At 33.3% G+C, this 21,644-nt stretch overlaps 2 protein-coding genes, 1 non-coding gene and 1 pseudogene across 3 annotated transcripts; all 4 read left to right on the top strand.

Moving 5' to 3' along the window:
* The first annotated feature begins 36 nt into the window (after positions 1–36).
* Positions 37–156, top strand: LOC140674319 (5S ribosomal RNA). The gene has a single exon (XR_012048182.1). It is a non-coding gene; the product is annotated as a 5S ribosomal RNA (ribosomal RNA).
* A 4,898-nt stretch (positions 157–5,054) lies between these two features.
* On the top strand, positions 5,055–9,695 carry LOC140674181 (F-box only protein 21-like). Its single transcript, XM_072907556.1, has 8 exons — positions 5,055–5,449; positions 7,048–7,386; positions 7,477–7,918; positions 8,102–8,235; positions 8,334–8,445; positions 8,620–8,733; positions 8,921–9,215; positions 9,492–9,695. The coding sequence occupies exons 1-8, from the start codon at positions 5,163–5,165 to the stop codon at positions 9,644–9,646; spliced, it is 1,878 nt and encodes a 625-aa protein (XP_072763657.1). The 5' UTR covers positions 5,055–5,162; the 3' UTR covers positions 9,647–9,695.
* A 2,678-nt stretch (positions 9,696–12,373) lies between these two features.
* On the top strand, positions 12,374–14,099 carry LOC140673869 (uncharacterized; annotated as a pseudogene).
* A 1,012-nt stretch (positions 14,100–15,111) lies between these two features.
* Positions 15,112–16,308, top strand: LOC140673967 (uncharacterized). The gene has a single exon (XM_072907237.1). The coding sequence runs from the start codon at positions 15,430–15,432 to the stop codon at positions 16,249–16,251; it is 822 nt and encodes a 273-aa protein (XP_072763338.1). The 5' UTR covers positions 15,112–15,429; the 3' UTR covers positions 16,252–16,308.
* The last annotated feature ends 5,336 nt before the right edge of the window (positions 16,309–21,644 follow it).

Here is a 21,644-nt window from a genome sequence, read left to right as displayed (position 1 = left end):
TTCTCTATAACCATAGTAACTGAAAAACTTACTCTTGCCAACAGTCATACCACGTTGTAAAGCACCAGTTCTCGTCTGATCACTGAAGTTAAGCAACGTTGGGCATGGTCAGTACTTGGATGGGTGACCGCTTGGGAACACCATGTACCGTTGGCACTCAACTTTTTTTTTTGAAATTTAATTAAATTATAAATTTAAAATTATAAATTTAAAATTTAATTAAATTATAAATATTGATATACTTATATTTTAAAAAGGGAATTAACTGGATGAATAGAGATATTTCCGGAGTAGTTGAAAAATTAACAATCCAGGAAGACACAAATAAAATTTGAAAGAAAATAGATATGGAGTTATTCCAATCGGAAATAATGTTAAATTCAGATCTTACCGAATTTGACAGGGAATTGCCAATTGATCATATATTAAAAACGCGTCTAAAAATTATTGGAAAAGACCAGTCTCCATGATTTTTCTAAAGAAAATGTGCATCTCGACGGTATCATGCATAATGCGTACATTTAAATGACACCAAAAAGCGTCATCGCTGATGATCATACCGCGTATTTCACTAAAAATAAAGGATTATTTCAATTAATCGTAGTAACTAAGTATTATTTAAAAATCCATTTATTTGACTAATAACAGATAAAGTTCACTGACACATCTGTTCACTGACGTTATGAATAAAAATAATTGTCACCAGTTAGTCGCGATAATTGTTTTCTCTTTTTGGAAGAATTTGTCAAATAAGTCAGACTTATATTGCAGTTATTAGAAAACTGTTAGAACTTTTCTTACTTTTTTCAATTGATTTAAATTTTATCTATTTAATTTAATTTTAGTTTCGTGTGTCATAATAATTCTAACTAATAAGCATATTTTGTTGTAAAATCAGAAATTTATTAAAAAATGTTTAAATCTGCTGTGGCTTGCTTTGAAAAATTAGCGAATGTTCCAAAAATGTTCTAAAAAACTCGAGATCTCCGTTCTTTCGAGAGTAATCTATAATGTAAATTTTATTATTTAATTTACGTATTTACATTTTATAGCGTTTTTACTGTCATAATTAGCTAAAAAAAAGAGAAAGATAAAATGTATACAGTGTTAATTTATTAATTATTAATGTTTTAATTATGAATTTATTTTTTGAATTTAATAAGAGAAGCATTTTGCATGGTTCACTGTATAACTGATGTGAAAATAAAGATGGATATACATATATGTATAATTGTGTTCTTCTCGATTGCTCGACACGAAATAATAGCGACCATTCTATTGTTTTTTCCAACATTCTATTTAAAAATGTTTTAGAATTTTTAAATGATTTTTAATACAAAAAAGAGTATAACCAGATTAATAAGTAACTCTTTTTCTTTCCTTTTTTCTCGAATTTTATATATATGTTTTTTTATACATGCAGAACATTAATTTACGAATTTCATGAATGCGTTATAATATTGCATAAATAGTAATATTAAAAAATAACAATAAATATACTAATCTGATAATAGTTTATAATAAGATTACATATAAAAGTACCGTTAAGTAGGATAAGATTTGAAACATGCTTTTATTGCATCAGTTGTATGATATAAAAGAAAGAATATAAGCAAAATACTACAAGATTCTGTTTTACTTTTTCGAAAAAAGAAATAATTAAATTTTATATATTTACGTTAGAAATGTGTACTTTAATGTTAGTTGATTAATGTATGTTCAATAAAATATTTAATTTACATGCAGTAAGCAACAAATGTAATATTTTGAAATATTATTTGAATGTTCATTTTAAAGTGTGCATTATACACATTCCAAATATTTAATAATATTAAATAAATATTTTTAAATTGTTAGCTCATATTATAACACTTCAATATTTAAAAAATATTTTTAACATATTTTTAAAATAATATTTCCTCAATAAGCAAAAATTACAAGATTAACAAAATATTATGTTAAAACTCCTGTATAGGAAAGGATGCTTCAACGACCTCGACCTTAATTTTTTCTGTGCTTATAATGTATTTTACGTTAATTTTTTTGTTAATAAATACACAATATCTTCTTGTTGTTCAAGGTGACATCTTGTTTATAAATGACAGGCTAGATAAAATATAAATTGTTGGAATAAAAAATAACTTTTACATAAAAATTATATTTATATGAAAATTTCTAAATAAATAACAAATTAGGTAAGTTTTTCATATAATTTATGCGAGAGCGGACTTTTCGATAAGAAAGACACAGGATCGTTATATATAATTTATATGTAATATCATAAGAATGTATAAGAATGTTTTATGAGAGAGAGTACTAGCCGTGAAAGTATTGTCTTCTATCCATTGTAATTGATTAGAGTTTAACAAGCGAACTACATGTGTGTGTGATCAATGTGATTTATAATTACCATTCAAGATCGAGATGTGCACAGTAATGAGATTTTTGGGAGGAGTCGTAAATCAAAGTAAGATTTATTGCAGGTTTCTTTAGGGTCAGTTTTCAGTTGAATGACCAAACATAATGAGCATAAAATCCATTAGTGTAGAGAGACATTTCTTTCAAGTCTTGGCGCGCCAGTGGAATTGTATGAGTTTTCGCTGACATTTAGTAGAAATTAAGGCTCGCTATTATACGTTTAAATAAAAAAAACGTTTAAACGTGTAATTAGCATATGCGTTTATTAGAAACGTTTATTTCCAAATTCCTTTTTTTGAATACCTACGTAACGTTTAAACGAAAACGCGTTTACACGTTTAAGTTAAAACATTTACGCGCATTATTAATATATTATTAATAATATTATTAATGTTTTATTTTTTTGTGTAATAAAGTCCAGATTCAGACTCTTCGCCCTCGTGGCATGAAGTATGAGAGAAACAAAATAAAATTTGTGCTTGTCTTATATCTTATGTCGCGTATACTTTATATCGTTTAATAAACAGATAAACAAATATGTTAATAAAGGACTAATAATAAAATTATTCTGAACGTTGTGTATAAAAGACTAGAAAAAGGAAAATTCTTCATTAAAGATTTCCATTTTTTCTCAACGCCAGGTATACATATAAGGAACAAAAGGCAGGTATATTTGAAAAAGCTCCCTTGGCCTTCCTTCGAGTCAATGAAATTGTTTCCAAAAGATAGAATATTTTTTTTAAAGAAAACTCTTCTAAAAAGATTTACGTTACACATGTATGTAAAGAAATTTTCTAAAGAAGTATTGAAGCCTTAGTATTTCATATATGTCTCTTGCATAAACTTTAGAGATGTACAATATTGGAAAAAAGAGTCAATGATCAAATATTTTATTATAAAGAAATAACAATTTCTTACTTTATACAAATACTTACTTTATAATATTTACAAATATACTTTATGGTTTTACCTGCATATTCTCTAATTTTACATCTTTGTATTACAATCAACCCTTTAGAAATTTTCGAAACTCTTACAAAACTTTTCTGATTTTTTTCGTAATATTTGAAATACGTTGTTGATAAAAAAAATATGTGTAAAATACAAGTAGAAAATATGTCAGACATTTGTTGTAAGAAAAAAATTAGATTATATAATAGAGGAACGTAGGGTAGAACGGCCAACGTTAAGCATTGAGCAAGTTTTCAACATATTAAAACAAAATAAATCGATCTTTTTTTTACTAAAAATATTCTTTGGAATATTTACTATAAGAAAAAATACAAGTTTATTATAAAATAATAGTTTAAATAGGCGAGATTATTGATTTAGTGAAAGCCTAGATTTTCGTGATATGCTTTTCATGAGGGGTATAATGGACTACCTCCAAAACTTGTTTATTTCATTATCATTGATGTCTAAAATTTCTTAAAAGTTGTATATTATAATATGATATATAGAACATAAGAATATAGATTTGTATATTTAAATGATAACTATAAATTAATAAATAAAAACAATTCTCTTGTTATAATAAATATTTTTCTCTTTAAAACATGGAAAAATATCCTTTAATGTAATAATTTTTGGTATTAATTTTGAAAGACAGCATCTATGTATACTCTCTTTCTTTCTCTAGTATAAAAATAAAAAGTACAACATTTTGTGGGCTAATATTTCACTAAGCCTCAAAATGTATTTATTTACTTTTGATCATATAAAAAATTATAATTAATCAATATTTACATAGACACAGTATGAAATTAATAAGAAAAAATCATTTTAAAACATAAATGTATTTACGGTAATAAAAAATAGAATTTCATTATTGTTTACCTTATGTAAATATATCGAAGAATTACAACTCAGTCGCGGAGAGCACAGCAAGTGCATTAAATAATTTATAACAACTTTCAACTAAAAATATTGCGATCATTGATAACAGCACGCAGAAATAGACGCCTAATAGCAATAATTGCAACATATTTCATGACATGGTAGCATCTCTGTAAAAAGATATCGACTCTACACCGTACCCCGCGGTGCCGTTCTACCCCACGTTCCCCTATATAGATAAGAGAATATTTTCTGTATATATTGTGACCGTTGACTTCTTTAAAATACAATAGTTAGTTTGAGAAGTCGCTGAGGCCGATGAAATAGCTCGCGGCACACCTTCGGCGCGATATCTCGTCTCTATATCGTCTATATGCATAATTTTTTTATAATAATGTAGATATTTTGATATAATAAAAGTTATAGTACTGTTTGAAACGAATACAACGATGTATAATTTAATGTAAATATTTTACATATTATACGAGATTTTCTGGCTTGAAATATCGCGGGCAACGTCTACGATTTCATTTTCGGCCCTGCGATATGGCCAATTTCTAACTCGTGCATTAGAAATTGACGTATGTCATGTTGTCATTTTTTTACATCAACTCTTTTGTCACGTGACAACTGCCTAAAGATAGTAGGGAAAAGTATTTGCGGGTCTACACTACACAGACACACGGGATACTATGGAAAGGAAAACGCATACAAAAATGTGAAAAGTTACCAATGAGTCCCAAGCTCACGCGCATTTGTGCGTTTCTTTCTCCACTAATCACTAGCATTGGCGCGCAGTAGCATTGCTAGCAAAAAAAGAAAATCTGGTGTACAATCCAAAAGAATAGAGTGTGAGAGACTTGTGTAGCATACGGTAGTCACTCATTTGTGCTGCCCGAAGACAACAGATGCATAAAAACGTTAACAGCGAATATTGTATTACGTTATCACACAGTGAATCAATTAATTATTTGCAATTAGTTTGTTACGATCAGAAAATACTCTATATTTGTTTCTGTATTCCAAATTTTTTCGTAATGGGTTCAATTATGGATTTACCTGAAGAAATGATTGCGATCATCTTTGGTTATAAAAACATCAGCATGGAAGACATTAATAACTTCAGATGTACGTGTACGCAATTTGAGAAGGCAGTTAAATACGACAAGTATCAGGAAAAGAAGTTTTCTCAAAGGTAATGTGCTACTTTAAAATTTTTTTTTAATTTTATTTCTGTAACCTTTCATTGACCTATCGCAAAAAGTACAAAAAATATTTTCGATAAAAATAAAGTAAATAAAACGTTTAAAAATATAATATTATATAATAAAACAAACGAAAAGATTAAATAAAGCTTTAACCAACAATATAAAAATGGTGATAAATGTATTAGTTTAAATTAAATAAAATTTATTTTGTTTAATAATTGAAAGAAATATTTTTAAAGTTAATTATTCCCTATTTATGTTTTACGCGTATCTTTTATTATTTGGTTTTCCGTTTTTTACACGTTTTTATAATATAATAAAAAAGTATAAAATATAAAAATAATAAATATAATAAAAAGTAATAAATAGTTTCTTATAAATTAATATATTTTGCAAATTTCTTTTTAATAATTTCATTATTTTGCAAACACTCTTGCTTAACACTTGCGCAATTGATCTTTATAGAAAAGATTGCGCACCTATGTGACATAGAAATTTTTATAGAGACTCAAAAGTGCATAAAACACTAATCTAAATAAGAGATTAACTTAAAATCTATTGTATTTTATATATAGGTGAATTATTTCTTATTAAAACAGCAAAAAATTGTCAATAACTCATAAATAACCATTAAAATTGATACATAAATTTAATCAAAGTCTCTGTGCTCATTGCTCCTTACATAGCTCTACGTCCATCTTATTTCATTTACTTGAACTTAAAAATACGCAATCTCTCCTAGCTTTACCTTAATTTTAATAAAAGTAATATGACATATAGTAAAAAAATATATATAAAATGTGTAAGAAATTCGTTAGGAATAATATCTCGATAAATAGATATATCAATAGATCATTAAATCAGTCAATAGCGTGTCGGATAAAGACGGTTGCTCGAGGGAGAAGTTTGAGGGAAGGGACTCAACGACAATAAAAGCAGGTGGTGGGAGCAAGCGGGCGAGTCTGACATCCGTTGAGCAGTAAACTTGTATAAAAAGAAAGAATTATATAAAAAATAGAAGAAATACTTGTTAAATTTTATTGCTTAATTATCAGCCTTTTTACAAATGTATCTTAAAAATTAACATTTTGCATGTTTATTTTAATAATTTAATTATTTTGTTTTATTATGTTATTATTTCTAGTTTATTAATTTATTTGAGAAAACGACTACTAATTTATAAATATATAAACATATAATATGTGTGTGTGTGTGTGTGAGATAGAGAGAGCGGTACGGAATTTGTTATATAATATTTAGTAACAAGGCTATTATATAAATAAAATTTTGTCTATTTTATTTGTAATTAATATGTATGATCTTAATATAAAAGTTAATTATTTACAATTTAAAATTTATAAAGAGAAAGTTATTGTTTAATACTAAAATTTGTCGAGAGAAAAAAAATTATATATATAATATATATAATATTTTTTGTAATAGAAAAAAATTGATATTTTGATTGATACTTTTGAATAATATACATAAAAAATTTCATTTTTATAAAAATGTATTACTGTTAAGATAGCATTGTTTGGTGTGTGATTTTCAAAAGTTTATTAAAATATTGTTATTATAAGTTTAGGTGGCCTTCTGCAAAGAAACTTTTTGACAAGATGTCTAAGGAAAATGAAAAGATCGAAGATGAGACAAAAGGTGAAAACAACGAACAGAAGGATAAAATATACTCAAATTTTATGGAAACGGGCATTAAATGTGCGAAACAATTACGAAGTTACTTGTCTCAAATAATTGATAAACATTATGACAATGCTTTTAATAACAAAATAGATAATTTTGTAAATTTTAATCAAGTATTTCAATTAGATGAACGTTTAAATGAAATAATTTGTAAACCTGAGAATTTTATAAATAATTATTTTTTTATGGATGAGCTTAAAAGTTTGATTGCGTATTCTCCACGGTAAGGTTTAATACAAATTAAAATCTACTAATAACATTATATATAAAATTATGTACTTATTGCACAGTTAATGTAATGTAAATTTTTCAGAAGAACTGATTGGGATCTAACGGAAAGATATTGCTACATGAAAATGTTTCATTATCTGAGGCAATATTCTTCAAAGAAAAAGTGGGAAAAGTTTAAAGCACAATCTCAAAGAGAACAGCTTCTGGAACGTGCTGCTACTATTGTGGCACAATGGTTTCAATCACAAAAGGATGTTTATTACTCGTGTGTAAATGCATCACTAGATAACATTGTGCAAGAAGTATTAAAATGCCTAAAAGAAAAATATCCCGACCATTCGATATTCTCGTCGCCCGCTGAAAATTTGTCCTATTGGAAAAATAACAACATCGATGATAATCATTGGAACGAAGCGGAAGGAACGCAGATTATGGATACACTCGAGGAATATATATTTGGCACATTAAACTTTACACCAAACGAATCCACAAGCAATAATTTGAAATTTTTCTGTATAGATAATGTAAGTTATTTTAGATAATAATATATTTTAATTCTATAGGCAACTATACCGTGAGCATGACTATATGCTTGTCATATCTTAAAAGTACTCTCTCTTTCTTTCTCTTTTTTCTATTTTTTTCTAATAAATATATTGCATTTGTATTTTATTTTAATTTGTATTATATTTTAATTTTTGGTACAGGTTTTAGAAAATAAATATGGCGAAGAAATAATATTATTAATAACATATCACAGTGTGGCCAGGAGACTTGGTCTACGTTGCGATGTAATAAAGCTAACACGCTTTCGTAGATGTATATTTTGGAAACCAAATTAGTAAGTATAATATTAAATAAGTAATTTTATGAGATTTTCAATATATTAGTCTTATCGTATATACACACACGTCACATATAATTTTTTATTGTTCACAGTGCTACGAATAACTCAGAAAATATAAGATGCTTTAACATAAGTTTTAACAAATTTCCGAATTGCCTTGTCAAGCAACAGTGTCCTGAAGAACTTGTAATACCAGCTAAAGAGGTTGGCAGTTACTCATAATATGTTTTCTCTATCATTTTAATTAATTTGTTGAACGTGTAATATTATAAAAAATAATAGCGAATGATACATGTTTTGTAGGCAGGAAAAATTATATAACTTCTCACTTCTTCCTTTGCAATTAGTGCCTTGTTTACATGTTATATACTTTTTCAGATATTGCAGGAGATGCTTGATATACTTATAACTTCAAACTGGTACAATAACTCTTTGATGGTTACTCCGCAAGAAATGAATTTTGAATACATCTGGCTTATTGGTTTAAAAGAGGTATTTTTTATTAACAAATAATAATAATAACATCTAAAATTTTTTCTTTATAACACATTCATTTATATACATGTTATAGTTATTTATAATTTAATTAGCTGTGTATAATTAAATTTGCTACAAAAGTCCATTTAGCAATTATTTGGCAAGAATAAAGTCAATTAATTTTTTATTTTACACTTTCTAGCTCTGTCTTGACGTTAACGAAACAGAAAAATCAAATACAAGATTGAAGGATGTAAAATTTTCAATTGGAATGATAATAAAACATCAACAAACGAAATATGATCAGTCTACAGACAGTTCTGCTGGTGTGATAGTCGGATGGCTCCGCTATACAGACATCTGTAATATTCAGTTCTCCATAAAGAAATTAACAGAGCCTGCTTTGCCATTAAGGATATGTAGCGATTTTAGTAATAAAGAGCAAACATATTATATAATACTTAATGAAAATAACGAAATGTGTTACGTTGACGAAGGTATGAATATCATTAGATGCATTTTTATTTCAAATAATGTTTGCTTATTGTGCGACCTCATCCTTTTCTACATATTAATATTTTGTAAAACTTGTAACTTGTAAAACAATATTTTATTATATATTATATTTTATTTTAATTTAATTTAATTTAATTTAATTTAATTATATATTTTTTTTATAATTTAGTTGTTTTATTTATTTGTTAACTTATTTTATCTATTATTTAGAGTTCATTTTAGTAATTTAACTTGTATTTGCATTTTTTTATATTTAGACGATTTAACTACAACAACACCGAAGTGGATAGATAATAGCGAAATAGGACGCTATTTTTCTAAATTTGAAGAAACGCATTATGTGCCTAACAAAATGCTGGCAGGATTTTATCCGCACGATGCTGCTATAACTGCCAGAATATCTGACAATTAATAGCATAAATTACAATAAGCGCGTGGATACTCACGCTTTTTTGTCACTTAGGCCGGTATTCATAGTCCGATCTTATATTTAAGATCGTCTTAAGATCTCGTTCAACCAATAAAATGATACTATGCGGCTATTTGATTGAATTTGGTTGAACAGGATCTTAAGACGATCTTAAATATAAGATCGGACTATAAATACCGACCTTAAAGTTGCAAAAGAAATGTTTAATAGATAAATTAATTTTAATATGTACATAAAATATGCAATAAATTCAACATCGATCAATTTGTACTTTGCACTTAATATATTTTTTATATATTTAATATAAAATTGTCTATCATACACACACACACACACACACACACACACACACACACACACACACACACACACACGCACGCACGCACACACACTGTAATTAAATATATGTATATGTCCAACATATACATATAGGATATATATATAAATTACATGAATATGTTACAATTACAATATTAAATAACATTAAATAATATTATTAAAACAACGATATATAACGTAATTTTATTAATGGTTTATAATAAAATTATAGAAGACAATTTATTACAATTAGATTTATTTTTATTCAAATAAGATTACTATTGATTAATGTATGCTTAATAAAATATTTGATTTACTTTTAGTAAGCAAAAAACATAAAATTAATATTTTTAAATATTTATTTAAATGTGCGTTTTATAAACATTTTAAACATGTTTTTATGATAAATTGTTAGCTAATAATATAACACTTTTAAATAATAGTAGGTATAATAAGAGAGTTCTAATCCAGGGATCTGAGGGGGGGTGAGGTAAGCGGGGGAGGACGAGGCGAGGTACCTCGCCCCCCGCACTGACCGGGGGGGGGCAAATGTCCCTCTCAATCTGGGGGGGGAGGTACCAAATGCCACCCCCCCTCCCAGATTAAGGGGAGGAGGGTGGTACCAAACACCCCCTGATTGAGAGGGGAGGGGGGGGGCGCATACATATGGTTCCGCACGTGGAGGGAGTGTCCTCTCCGACTGACTGCGGAGGTCTGACGGTGAGAGAGAGGAATGTCAACTGTTATAGATAAAATAATCACCCCACTCTGTTTATTCATAATGTATATTTGCAATAAATAATTACGTTCGCAACGTGGTAGAGGGAGACGGTTCGATAGACGTCCGCAACGTGGTAGAGGGAGACGGTGCGATAGACGTTCGCAACGTGGTAGAGGGAGACGGTGCGATAGACGTCCGCAACGTGGTAGAGAGAGACGGTGCGATAGCCCACGCGCATTTATCTCAAATATATATACGAGATCCCATATCTCATCTCTCTCTCTAAATAGAGTATCTCTTTTTAAATAGACTATGCATATGATCCTATGAGAGGTAAACGTCTTTGTTTGACTGAGACTAAGAGAGCGCGAGGAGGAGGAGGAGGAAGAGTCGTAGAATAAAATAGTGTTAATAGAAACATTAATGTTAATAATAATTTTTTATTTGTTACAAGTATCATAAAGTATATCATTTATAGCACACGCCAACAATTCGCAATCTACGAGTGATCCGCTATCGAACGCGTCACTCTCGCGAATCGCTTTCACAGCATCATTTACATCAGTAATATTGTTTCGTTGCAAGACGTTACAAAATTGTTTAAATTTTTCATTCACGAAATGTGTATTTTGACACAACCATGAATGCATATGATCGATGCAATCTTCAAAATCGAATAAATGTAATAATGTTTGAGGTTGCATATACAAAGACTTATTAGATAATGTTAATTTAATAATTCTTGATCCGTTTAATACGATCATTTGGATAGATAGATCACAGATCTATAATGGTTGACTTTCAGTCGATTGTACATGTCGTTCAATGTCTGCACGTTTCTGCATCAATGAGTGCCAGAGTACGATAGGCAATACTAATCGATTACCTCGGTTGTCACCAATTCGACATACGACATAGCTCCAACGCTTATTCCAATCTCCAAATATTTGTAAGATGTCGGGGTTAAGATATACCTTCTTCCAAGTATGCAAACCGCACGACGAGATGAAACGCTATATAAAATATTAAAATATATTAAAAAATAATATTTAGAAAATAATTTTTAGGAAATAATATTTAGAAAATAATTGAAACTTACATGTTCTTTGATTGAATTTCACCGTTCTCAATCGGAATGTAAAAATTCATCTTGCTGGTTTCTTTTGTAGAGCACATTTTTTTTTTAGCACAACCTTATGCACGGACAACTGATGCGATACTAAACTATTGAAAGTACTGCGATCAATTTGTAATATCGCAAAACGTAATGAGGAGGGGAGTATTTGTGACGTAATTTTGCAAGCGCCAATGTAAGGCTGCTAGAAATTATTAAAATCGCGTCTCCACGTGCTTTCTCGAGCGCCGTGTGTGGCCGCCGTATGATGAAATCTAATCAAATGTATACGACGATTGAAATATTCGGTTACAAATGTATACGACAAAGCGTGAGATAAAATTTTTGGCTAAATGATAACATAAACAGACCGTCGACGGTACGAATGTTTGCGCTAAAGAATAACGCGCCGACAGTACGAATGTTTGCGCTAAAGAATAACGTGTCGCATAGTGGGTGGGCATTATCATATATATTTAATTTGATTATAAATAATAAATATAATCCTATGCGTAGAGGATGTCATATTATATTACATTACCACGAAATATGCGTGAGATAAAGAGACGTGATAATATAGAAATGACGGATGTTTATACGAAAGAATAACGTTTTCGCAACGTGAAAAGAATATAACGATTAGATATAAATCAGAACAGAGAGTCACATCTCGCCATTATTGTCGAAGCTTGCACGAGTGTACCTTATATGTAAAAAAAATGGAGCAGGTTTTAACGCAACAATCCACCTTGATAAATTCGGTGGAGGAGTACTTTGCGTGGGAGGTGCGATGCGATGATTATATCAAGTCGTTGGAAGAGCAGAGTCGAATTAAACGACCGCGAATATCGATCGGATATCGACAATTGTTGATCGCAAAGATCGCGCGACTCGAAGGACTGAAAAATGCGTTGCGCAAACGTTTCGTACACGCGGGTGCCGGACACAGCGCGCATCAAGCTGCACTATTTTGGCGAGAAATTGATACAGCGTTCGAGAACCGTATATCGACTGGTGCGATAATCAATAGCAATTATATCGAACCTCGCTAGTTTCTCGAAGACGCGAGTGATATCGTGCTCGAACATGTGCGAGACGCTATCGAAACACACTGCAGTGTGAAAGTGAATACTATGTTTAACGGTGAGTTTGTGGCGGGTGAAAAGCACGACGATAAAAGTGTAAGTACAAAAAACTGTGAACTATTTCGTACATCTGATTTACGCGAATGGTACGAGCAACGTGTTATCGAGCCCACTTTAGCATCTCTCGAAGAATTTCAAGAACGAGATAGTGGGTGGGCATTATCGCGTATACTTAATTTGACTGTAAATATAAATAAATATAATCCTATGCGTGCGGGATGTCATATTATATTACCGCGAAAGATAATGATGAAGCGAGCGATAGTTAACGTGCGATCCAAAGACAATGCATGTTTTGCATGGGCAGTGACTGCTGCTATGTATCCCGCTGAAAGAAGGGTTGAACGAGAATTATCGTACCCGCGTTACACGGATGTGCTAAATCTTCGAGACATTGAGTTTCCAGTGACTCTTAATCAAATTAAAAAGTTTGAAATTAACAACAATATTTCAATCAATGTGTATACCATCGAAAACGAAAATATTGTTCCTATTCGTCTTTCGGAGCAAAAGAGGGACAAGCACGCCAATTTGCTCTACATTCAAGATGCGCAAGATATCGGACATTTCGCGTGGATCAAGAATTTATCGCGACTCGTGAGTTCGCAACTCAATAAACACAATGGACAAAAATATATCTGTGATCGGTATGTATATTTAATATTATTGATTTTTTTTCAAAATAAATATATAATTATTATTTCTCTTTTATAGATGTCTACATTATTTTTATTCGAATGAGAAACTACAGTCACATACTGTAGACTGCGGGAAGATGAATGATTGCGCTATTCGATTACCGAGCGATAAAGATAAGTGGCTCGCTTTTAACAACTATAACAGGAAGGAGCAGGTTCCTTTCGTCGTGTATGCCGACCTGGAATGTGTTTTGAGAAAGACGTACAAAGAAGAAGAAGCAGAAAAAAATTTATACCAGCATCATCAAGTGTTTAGTATCGCTTATTATGTACATTGCTCGTACGATAATTCGTTGTCCGCGTATCATTCTCGTCGCGAAGCCAATTGCGTCGCATGGTTTGCTGAAGAATTAAAAAATTTAGCAACGAGCGTGAAAACAATTTTATCTACAAATCTTCCCATGATAAATTTGACGCGTGAAGAATTGGAAAAGTTTAACAGCGCTATTCAATGTCACATATGTGAGAAACCATTCGTGGAAGACGATACGCGCGTACACGATCATTGCCACCTCACTGGGCGGTACAGAGGTCCCGCGCATTCAAATTGCAATCTAAATTATAAGGAATCTTTTTATATTCCAATTATTTTCCACAATTTATCCGGTTACGATTCACATTTTATAATCGAGGAAATAGCTACAGCGTTCGAAGGAAGAATCGATCTACTTCCGATAACTAAAAAAAAATACGTTATAAAAATATTTACGAAAGATGTTAAACTTACGGAAGACAATTCGCGAAATCACATTAAATTACGTTTCATCGATTCTTTTAAATTTCTCACAACAAGTCTCAACAAATTAGCATCTTTTCTCAGTAAAGATAAATTAAAAATTTTACAATCTGAATATCAAAATTTGCAGGTAGAAGACTTTGATCTGTTAACACGAAAAGGTGTCTTTCCGTACGAATATATCGATTGTGTAGATAAATTGCACGATACATGTTTACCTCCGCGCGAATTATTTTACAGTTCCTTGACCGATGATACAGTATCCGAGAGCGATTACGCGCACGCCGAGACTGTTTGAAACCGATTCTCCATTAGAACGCTAGGCGAATATAGCGATCTATATTTAAAAATCGATGTCTTGTTATTAGGCGATGTTTTTGAAAATTTTCGTGACAATTGTATCAAGAGTTACGGGTTCGACCCTGCGCATTATTATACTCTGCCCGGATACACGTGGGATGCCATGTTGAAGCATACAAATATTAAGTTTGAATTGCTCACTGACATCGATATGGTAATATTTATAGAACGAGGTATACGCGGTGGTTTGAGTCAATGTTCCAACAGATACGCGCATGCTAATAACAAGTACATGCAGTCATACGAGCCATTGAAACCGTCATCGTATCTAATGTATTTCGATGTAAATAATTTATACGGATGGGCAATGTGTCAACCTTTGCTTTACGCTAGTTTTCAATGGGTCGACAATATATACAATTTTGATCTATCATCGATCGCGTCCGATTCGCCTACAGGCTATATCCTCGAAGTCGATCTCGAGTACCCGCAACATCTTCACGACGCGCATACTGACTTACCGTTTTGTCCGACGCGTGACAAACCACCCGGCAAGAGAGAGAACAAGTTGCTCGCAACCTTATACGATAAGAAACGATACGTAATACACTACCGCAATCTGCAGCAATGTACGCGACACGGTCTTCGCGTTACAAAAATTCATCGCATATTACAATTCGCGCAATCTCCATGGTTACGTACATATATTGAATTAAACACGCAATTTAGAACAATGACGAAAAATGATTTTGAAAAGAATTTATACAAATTAATGAATAACGCAGTTTTCGGCAAAACGATGGAAAATATGCGCAATCGCGTAGATATTAAACTTATAACAAAATGGGACAATAGGTACGGCGCAGAGGCAATGATCGCGAAACCAAATTTTCATAGCAGGAGCGTTTTTTCGGAAAATTTAATCGCTGTGGAATTGCGTAGACTCGAGGTGAAGTTTTACAAACCAATCTATGTAGGTATGTGTATACTTGATGTATCCAAGATGTGTTTGTACGAATTTCATCACGATTACATGATTCCAATGTATAAAGAAAAATGTAAAGTCATGTACACCGACACGGATAGTCTCATATATCACATTGAGTGCGAAGACGTGTACGAGAATATGAAGCGCGACATCGGCAAGTTCGACACGAGCGACTATGCGATAGACAATGCGTACGGTATACCGCTCGTGAATAAAAAGGTACCGGGTCTGATGAAGGATGAAAACAACGGTATGATAATGACAGAATTTGTCGGGCTTAGAGCAAAAATGTATGCGCTAAAAATAGATGGTAAAAAGAATACGAAAAAGGTAAAAGGTGTCAAGAATAGCGTCGTCGCGAAAACGATAACATTTGACGATTACATGCAGTGTTTGAACGAAGGAATTGAAATGACGCGACAGCAATCGAGTATAAGATCAAAAATGCATAAAGTATATACCATGCGGCAGAAAAAAATTGCTCTAAGTCCACACGATGATAAACGGTATATAATACCTAAAAGTATCGATACGCTACCATGGGGGCATTACAGAATACCGTTGTAAAAAAGAAAAAAAGTGTATATATTTGAATATTATATATATTTATATATGTAAACTTTATATAATATTTGTTATATTTTTACAATACATTATTTTTATGTATCCAAGAATTCCGTGAACTATCAAATCCCAACCATTTCACAAAAACTTCATCCCCTCTCTTTTTCAATATCTTTTCCACAAGATATATATCGGGATTAGCAACGCGTTGTAGTTCGTATTCGTAAAATCCACCGGCGACGGGATTTCCGCGCGAATCTTTTAATATATATGTCACGGGATTAGTTTTCTGTATCTTAACAATTTCAAACACTTCGGTGGTCCAATTTGGTGTGTAGCCTTTTTCGAATAAAGTCTTGAATTTACTCACGCGCACCGAATCGCCTATTTTAAATTTCGCCAGCGCCGCAATCTTTACGTTGCTGTACACCGTATGTAAAAGTTTCTCCGCGACGGCTGGAGTAACATCGACAGGTCTCATACCGATAGTGCGATGTTTTTGCGTGTTGTACTCTTCAACGAGTCTCGATAGTTCGTCGATCCACTTGTAGTTTCCATTGAGCGTAAACATTTTCCACATTTTATTCTTCAAAGTACGATTGAAGCGTTTCACGATCGAGGCTTTCATGACGGAATATGTCGAATAATGATTAATATCGTGTTTCTTCATGAGGTTTTGTACATTTGCATTGTAAAATTCTTTTCCTTGATCGGTTTGAAAATTTTTCGGGCATCTCGCATCGTCTCGAATTATCTCCGCAATCGCATCGGTTGTCTCGTTTCCACCTTTACTCTTGAGCGGTACGACCCACGCATACTTGCTCAACACATCGATAACAGTGAGTATGTAATTGTATCCCTTGTTGACTCGAGCATACGGACGCATCTCGACGATGTCGGCTTGCCACAGATCATCGTATCCCCGCACTATGACGTGTCTTCGGGGAAAATTTTTTCTCACTGGCGCGTGCAGCTCGTTTACCAACTGCCGTCTCTCCAAACTATGTTGATTCTTTGCTTTGTCAGTTTTTCTCGATGGTTGTTTGTTGTTTGCTTTTTTATCACTCATTTTTCGTTTATCGTCCTTTAAGAGCCGTTCTTTAAGTTCCGTTTTTTCTATGTTTTTTATTTTTTCACGTTTTCTGATCCGTTCTTAATCCGTTCTTGCGTTGTTCACCGCCGTCCTTCACCCATTCGAAAATCGTTCTTGACCCGTTCGCAGCCTTTTTCACAGTCGTTTTTGACTCGTTCGTAGCCGCTTTTGACCCGTTCGTAGCCTCGTTCACAGACGTCTTTCGAACGATCGTAGGAGTTCTTGAGTTGTTTGTAACCTTGAGTGTAGCCGTGAAGAACGTGTTCGTAGCCTCGTTCACAGCCCTGCTTGAGATGTTGATAGCCTCGTTCGAGGCTGTTGTTGTTGTTGCTGCTGCTGCTGCTGCTGCTAGGTCGTTCACTATCACTGCCACTCATTGTAGTTAGATAGCAGTTCGGTAATTCTTCGTAGCGGTTCGATAATTGTTCGCAGCCGTTCGATAATCCTTCGTAGCTGTTCGATAGCCGTTCGATAGCCGCTCCTAACCCGTTCACTGATGCTCATTCGGGTTGATAGCCGTCTCTGAGTTAGCGTTAGCCGCGCGTTGAAGATTGTTTAGCGCAATCTGTAATGCTCGCACGTCCTTCTCAAGCGAAGTAAGCTTCTCGTCTGATTCTTTCTGTCGATTCATTAATCTTTTAACGCAGGACTGCGCGTACAATTTGTTGACGGCATCGGTGTCAGCCTCAGGTTGCGCTACACGACGAATCTTACGCGACCTCGCATCGAAGTCTGTAACGACGCGACACAGAGCGTTTTCGTGCACATAACTTTTTACCAATCTATCCCAAGAGCCGTTTGTACCGGTTGCATCATTTCTTGAATCGAATAAGCCAAATTTGTTGATAGGCATTTTTTTTCCGACGCTTCGTAAAGTGTCACGCGACGCTGATCGACTGATTAGTTTTGTCGATACATCATTCAATTTATAATAAGACCATCTTCGCGAAGTTCTTCGATAATCGACATGATTTCATTGTCGTGAGCATTGTTACCGGCTCGACGCGAAGCATCCAGTAATCGCAGACGATCTACCAACTCGTTTGGATCGTTCCAATGCACGTAGTCGATCTTATTGTCGTTTAGAGTCATAGCGCGCGATAGTATACCCTTTCCAGCTTTTCTGCTAGACAATAACGGCGCAATTACATTTTTATACTTATATCCTTTAGTCCCTAATACTATTATGTGCTTTGTTCCCACGTTTATGCGCATTCGTCGCTAATAATATACTTTTATATTTAAGCAAATCATCTTCGGTGTATATTTCATCGTCGGGGATTTTTTTGAAAATTAATTCATAGAGACCAGGCGTTCCCGTATATTTTACTTCATTAATAATTATATTATCATTTTTGTCTACGTCAAAATGTTTATCACCGAGCATTATTCCATCGTTAGAAAACTTAATGCCGTACACATAATCCATAGCTTTATCTTTATCTTGATTCAAAACAGTTAATATATATTTTTGTCCGAGTGGACCTAAATGCTCTCGAAATATGTTTACACCTGCGGACGTTTGCAATTCACGTTGTACCGTCGTAACCAACGAATCGGGTGTGGTTTCAAAAATTTCGTCGACGGGTGGTTGCTCGTACGATAATTGACGCGGTTGCGCAATTTCTATCTGAGTAGATGTGTCCGGTATCGTTCGTCTTTGATTAGGTGTAGAAGTTATCGGCAAATCATTTAATGAGACGTTTAATCGTTTTTGCTTTGAGCTCAAATCATTCAATGAGATTCTTGGTCGTTTTTTAACTTTAATAATTTTCTTTTCCACATGGTCTTTTTCGAGTATATCGAACGGCTCGATTTTCGATACGTCGGATTCTACATCGATGGTATTTTGAACAAGCTGTTTTAGAGGCTCGCTAATCGGTTTAAACTGTTTCTCCAACGCTACATCTTCCTCAATTTTATCAGTTTTTAACGCGTGATATTTTTTGCGAATTGACTCGCTCGTCTGTACAATTTTTCGCGCAATCTTTTCACGATCACTCATGTTTTTTTTTTATGTAGACGTTGCTCTGTCAATGTTTCGATAGCAACTGATCATTTTACGGTACCGCAAGTTCATTAAAACCTCTTCTGTAACGTCCATTGTTCATTGAACTGTCTTTGTCAATTACTAGAAATCCATACTTGTGCTGCCAACATTTTTGGCATAACGCGCTAAAATCATCGTACGACATATCAGTATTTACATGATCGTTGTACACATGTCGCAAGTTTGTACCGTCTTGTTTAAATAAAATCAACAGATTAGCATTGTCGCGTATAAGATGCTTGGGTATCTTGGCATACGTTTGACAGAGATAGAAACAATCGACGCTTGAGTGTCGACCCATTGAGAAGTACTCTCTTATCGTATCTTGCTTGTCGCATGCCACGTCATCGAGGATAAAAACCGAATTCGGAAGCGCCTCTCTCGATGAAATGACATCGCTGTTATTAGAGAACGTAAAGTAACCAATTTCATCTATCGATGATAGTAAATTTTCTAAATATTGATATTTTGGTTGTTGAAGCGATTTTGAATATATGTATAAATTTTCAAAGCATATGCCGTTTGAACTTTCTATCAAGCTTATCAACAAGTTAGTTTTACCGCAATTCAAAGGGCCGCAAATGAGACCGCGTATTGTATTCGGTAACATTTTTCCATGTTTGTGTATTTCTTTTTCAGGCATTAGTCTATTGTCAAAATTTGTTACTTTAATTACCTTTGGTTGTAGCACGAATCGCATGACTTGTCTAATTAGACTTAACGATACTTTATGAGGAGGAGGAGGGTGAGGAGAGCCTATTTATAGATGCGCATCAAATCGAAACCGCTCAGTGTCAAACATGTTTCTTTCACTGTCGGATGACTGTGATATTCTCAACCTTACCTCAGAACAGTTGCAATATATACCGAAGATTATTTTATTGAAACAGTTTGGTCGTTACGTGGAACGTCTGTGGGACAAACTTCCGGAATATATAAAGGCTGATTCGGAGGTTCAGACCTATCGTCGCTGTTTCGAACATTACAATCGACCGTGGCAACGAACGCACATTGACGGTCCAGCGCCGATGATAAAAGATTGTTACGAATGTCAGCGAAAACCGTAAGAGGCTGTGGTCTGTTGAATCGCGCGATAAACGCACTCCCTATCGAATTACATATTCCTGGATATCAGTTTTGCGGACCGGGAACTCGTTTACAAGAACGATTGGTTAGAGGCGATCGAGGCATCAACCCATTAGACGTCGCGTGTCGCGAACACGATTTAGCTTACTCGCGAAGCAACAACCTCGGCGAACGACACGTAGCGGATAGTATACTAGCTGCGAGGGCGCGAGAACGTATTACCGCGAAAGATTCGAATTTTGGCGAAAGAGCAGCCGCCACGGCCGTTTGGACGGTCATGAAAGCAAAGACGAAAATGGGTATGGGGATGAAAAAGTCGTCGACGAAGAAAAAGATTACGAAAAAACGAATACTTCCGGTAGCGAAACGCGGAGGCGTATTACCGATTCTACCAGTGTTGGGTGCTCTCGGATCTCTGATTGGTGGAGCGGCTGGTGTAGCGAAGATGGTAAACGACGGAAAATCTACGCAACGTCAGTTTCAAGAGATGCTACGTCACAATCGCGCCATGGAAGGTCGCGGATTGTATCTCGCGCCATACAAATACGGACGAGGAATCTCAATGAGAAAGAAGAAGAAAAAAAAAAAAACGTCAAAGAGACACTAAAAATGCCAGAGGGTGCAACTACCAACGTACAACTGCTGCAACTAGCAAAACGTATGCGCATTCCGTATTTTAGAGGCATTTTTATGCGTGACTCATTACCGATCGGTGGTGTATATCGAAACGAGAGCGGTATCATAAATTTGGATAACGCTAAAGGCTCGGGTACTCACTGGGTAGCGTATGCAAAGAGAGGGAATCGCGCTATATATTTTGACAGTTTTGGCAATCTTCGCCCGCCGAATGAATTGATACGATATTTAAATGTGTCAAAAATAGATTATAATCATACATCCTATCAAACTTATAATCAAAGCATCTGCGGACAATTGTGCTTGCAGTTTCTCCGAACGGTCGATGCATGTGAATTTAAATAAAATTAATATATTAAACATATATATCGCTATGTATCTTCTTTATAAAATCCTATCCTTCTTCCTGTATATTATATAATAATAATAATAAGTTACATTGATATATTTTTTAATCAAAATGTATAGTTTATTGGAAATGTGTCAAGAATACTTTTAATATCTTAATAAGTTACGTTTATATTTCTTTTA

This window comes from Anoplolepis gracilipes, chromosome 15 (assembly GCF_047496725.1).
Source record: "Anoplolepis gracilipes chromosome 15, ASM4749672v1, whole genome shotgun sequence".
NCBI lineage: Eukaryota > Metazoa > Arthropoda > Insecta > Hymenoptera > Formicidae > Anoplolepis > Anoplolepis gracilipes.
The sequence above is the reverse complement of the archived record's forward strand: the minus strand, read 5'-3'. Positions and strand labels throughout refer to the sequence as shown.